Source organism: Daktulosphaira vitifoliae, unplaced genomic scaffold (genome assembly GCF_025091365.1).
Source record: "Daktulosphaira vitifoliae isolate Bord-2020 unplaced genomic scaffold, ASM2509136v1 Scaffold_3, whole genome shotgun sequence".
Taxonomy (NCBI): domain Eukaryota; kingdom Metazoa; phylum Arthropoda; class Insecta; order Hemiptera; family Phylloxeridae; genus Daktulosphaira; species Daktulosphaira vitifoliae.
The window spans coordinates 1,220,709-1,224,042 of NW_026099574.1; the positions used below are offsets into that span (position 1 = coordinate 1,220,709).

General features: G+C 28.5%; 1 protein-coding gene across 9 annotated transcripts in view; it reads right to left on the minus strand.

Moving 5' to 3' along the window:
- Positions 1–1,974: 1,974 nt before the first annotated feature.
- LOC126903095 (uncharacterized) overlaps positions 1,975–3,334 on the minus strand; it is a 21,498-nt gene continuing 20,138 nt past the window's right edge. For 6 of the 9 annotated variants that reach the window (XM_050681069.1, XM_050681068.1, XM_050681063.1 and 3 more), the window contains one exon: positions 2,172–2,456. In XM_050681069.1, the coding sequence (XP_050537026.1) occupies positions 2,325–2,456 (132 nt within the window). In that variant the 3' untranslated portion in view covers positions 2,172–2,324. The other 3 variants (XR_007703420.1, XM_050681066.1, XM_050681067.1) reach the window with 3 other exon arrangements.

Consider the following 3,334-nt stretch of genomic DNA (forward strand, 5'->3'; position numbering starts at 1 on the left):
ACGCTTTTATCACAATAATACTAGTATTTTTTTTCATAATTATTTTAAACTTATTTTAAAAATTATTTTTAACTTTTTAGTTCGATGTGCTTTAAAAGCGTGTTTTTTTAGTTTTTTAAACTATATTTATTTTTAACTATATTTATTTAACACGCTTATATTAGTTTCACCTGTATGTATGTTTGTAACTCTCCAAACGCCAAGCATTATCGCATATTCCGTCGTCTAGACTAGACTGTCATAACGCAATCACCCCACTCCACGCCTTGCTCATCACACGCCGGCAATACTATTCCTGTATAAATTTATTTTTGGTTTTCGTACCCGTACACACGTGCGTGTCATCAATATTATATATTATATAATATATAATATTATCACAATCATACTAGTATTTTTTGTTCAAATTATTTTAAACTTATTTTAAAAATTATTTTTAACTTTTTAGTTCGATGTGCTTTAAAAGCGTGTTTTTTTAGTTTTTTTAAACTATATATTTTTTTATGTATCACACGCGAGTTTCTACTAAATAAAATAATACAAATATATTTATAATACTATACTGCTATTAAAAGTGGACTATTATCTCAATTTGAAGACGAATCGAGACCGGGTCCTTGAATTCATTTAAAGACAAGGACTGGACCGATGAACTTTTTAAGGGATCGTAAAAAAAATGACCGATAATTTTTAACTACAGACCAACTAGGACCGGACCAATTTATTATTTTAAGTATAAAACCTAACCGGACCGAACCGTGGTCTAGTCTGGTTCAAACCGAACCATGCAGAGCTCTAACCTAAGGTATAAACGGCGGTAGGAATATATAAATATGTATACGTAAGGCGCATTACAAGCAGTCAAAATAAAAATTTGTTTATATATATATATACAGGGTGGCCCACCACTCACCGACAACTTAAATAACTTTTGATCCAGTTAATATTTTTAGCTGATTTTTTTTTTTAATAATAGTTATACGTTCGGTCTATAGCTATATCTCAATAATAACCTGTATATATATATATATATATAATTGATATCGTGCACGCGTGTACGGGTACGAAAACCAAAAATATAAAATTATACAGAATTAGTGTTGCATTCGATTGGTGAGCGGGGTGGGGTGAATGCGTTACGATCGTCTAGTCACAAAGCCGTAGACACGTGCGCGTGGAAAGTTACAAACACATATCACACAACACACATACAAGTGAAAATAATATAAGTGTGTTAATAAAGGTAAGTGCGAATATTTATTTGCATGCCTTACTTCTTAATAAAAAATCACGTAATAAACAAGAATAAGAATAAGTGAGGTAGGGATATTTTATTATTTGATAACTAATTAAAGTTCTATCCCCGAGATACCACTTCATCCTTACCCCATTTTATATTTTATACATACATAATATACACCACCCCTCCCAATTTTTTTGTTTATTACACTTATGGCCAGGGACGACATAAAATTTAACACAGACCATATTATACAACGATAACCGATAAATCATACACTCAAATCAAAATTTTTGTGAGGACTGAGGGGGCGAGAATCTGTCCTGGGAGGGTGACTGCCCACTCTCGTCCCCTTTGATGCCGTCCATGCTTATGGTAATTAGAAAAGATTGTCAACTTTTTTTTTGTTCATCAATATTTTTATAAAATTATATTATTTAACCTCACGAAAAATCTTAAATACAGCCCTTTAAGACTTATTGTATATTTAGTTACAATAACTTAGTATATATACTTATGTAATGCGGACATTAAAAAAAAAATAGTTGACACTTAATAAATTAAATAGGATGATACTATAAAGTAGTTAATAACAGATAAATAAATATAATCGCATGTGACTAAAAACGTTTTTTTCACTATTGAATTTAATCATAATAATATAATCTTATATAAATATAATATCATATAATCATTTTTCTTAATTAGTAACCTTTTATAAAATGACTTAAAAATTTGAAAATTCTAAATACTTTTTTATTGAATTAATGAATTTTAAACAAATTGACATATTTCAATGTTTTTGTGTTTTTAATTTTTAAAATTCCAATTATTATCTGACCGTGGTCTCATCTAGCTACTTGTTGAAGATTCTTGTATTGTAATTTTTTTAAATTTCAATAAATTAACAAAATATTTTGTGTTGCTGAAACATAAGTTATATTTTTGTAACCTTTAAATATTAACATAATTAACACAATATTAAGAAATACTACTAAACTATAATGTCATCCTTATATAGAACATTGTTTTACAATATTAATAGAATTTACAATAATAAAAAATGATTATAAATCTATATGTATTATAAATATTCTTTTGATAATAATTTAATCATGTCACTTAATAATAAATCCCATTTTTTTGATAGTTGAATTTCATTTTTACGATTATGCAGATCGATAAGCTGGAATAACTGTTCCTTTAAGTCATATTTCTGAAAATATCGAGAATTTAAAAAATAACGTTTTTTCGTACATGTTAATTGATTTTATAGATTTGATGCGAAGCTGAGAAGGTATTAGTTTTACTATGATGTGTAATTTTTTTTTATGTCTGTTACCGTTATTGTTCTCTTTGTTTGTAACAATTGACCTGTTTCCTGAATTACTGAACCCTTTAGAATAAAACTTTACATAGTCATTAACCATTAATAACTCAAAACTGTATTAGTTTCAATCAGATCAGAAAACTTTAAAAATCATCAATAGATAGTTCATTATGGCGAAAACCAAAAAAAATGTCCGCTCCTAACCCATAATTTCTCTCATCAAATATGTGGGATCAATGCCATCAATGATAAAGCTAATATATTTACCAACATTTATACATAACTTTTTAAATACATAAGGATATAATATCTCTCATCAAAATTAAAGAAGTAGATAACTATTTATCATGTCCCGTACTTATGTCTCTTCCTCCTAAGTCTACAAGGCCAGTGAAGTCGAGTATCTAATCCAAAACACATCTAGGCGAAAAACTCCAGGCTACGAAAAACTAATTAGTTATGGAGTATTCCTTGATATTTTCGCATAATGGCTTCCTTTTTAACTTAAAATCCATCCTTCCAACAAACTATTATTCAAGTCATACCTAGAAAACATACATTTTGTGGAACGTTTTGGCTCATCCATAACAAATATAAACCAAATTAGAGCTAGAGTACCGCGAGGAGCTGTTGTAACTCTCTTATAGTATACAGGGTGGCCCACCACTCACTGACAACTTAACTAACTTTTGATCCAGTTAATATTTTTAGCTGATTTTTTTTTTAAATAATAGTTATACGTTAGGTCTATAGCTATATCTCAA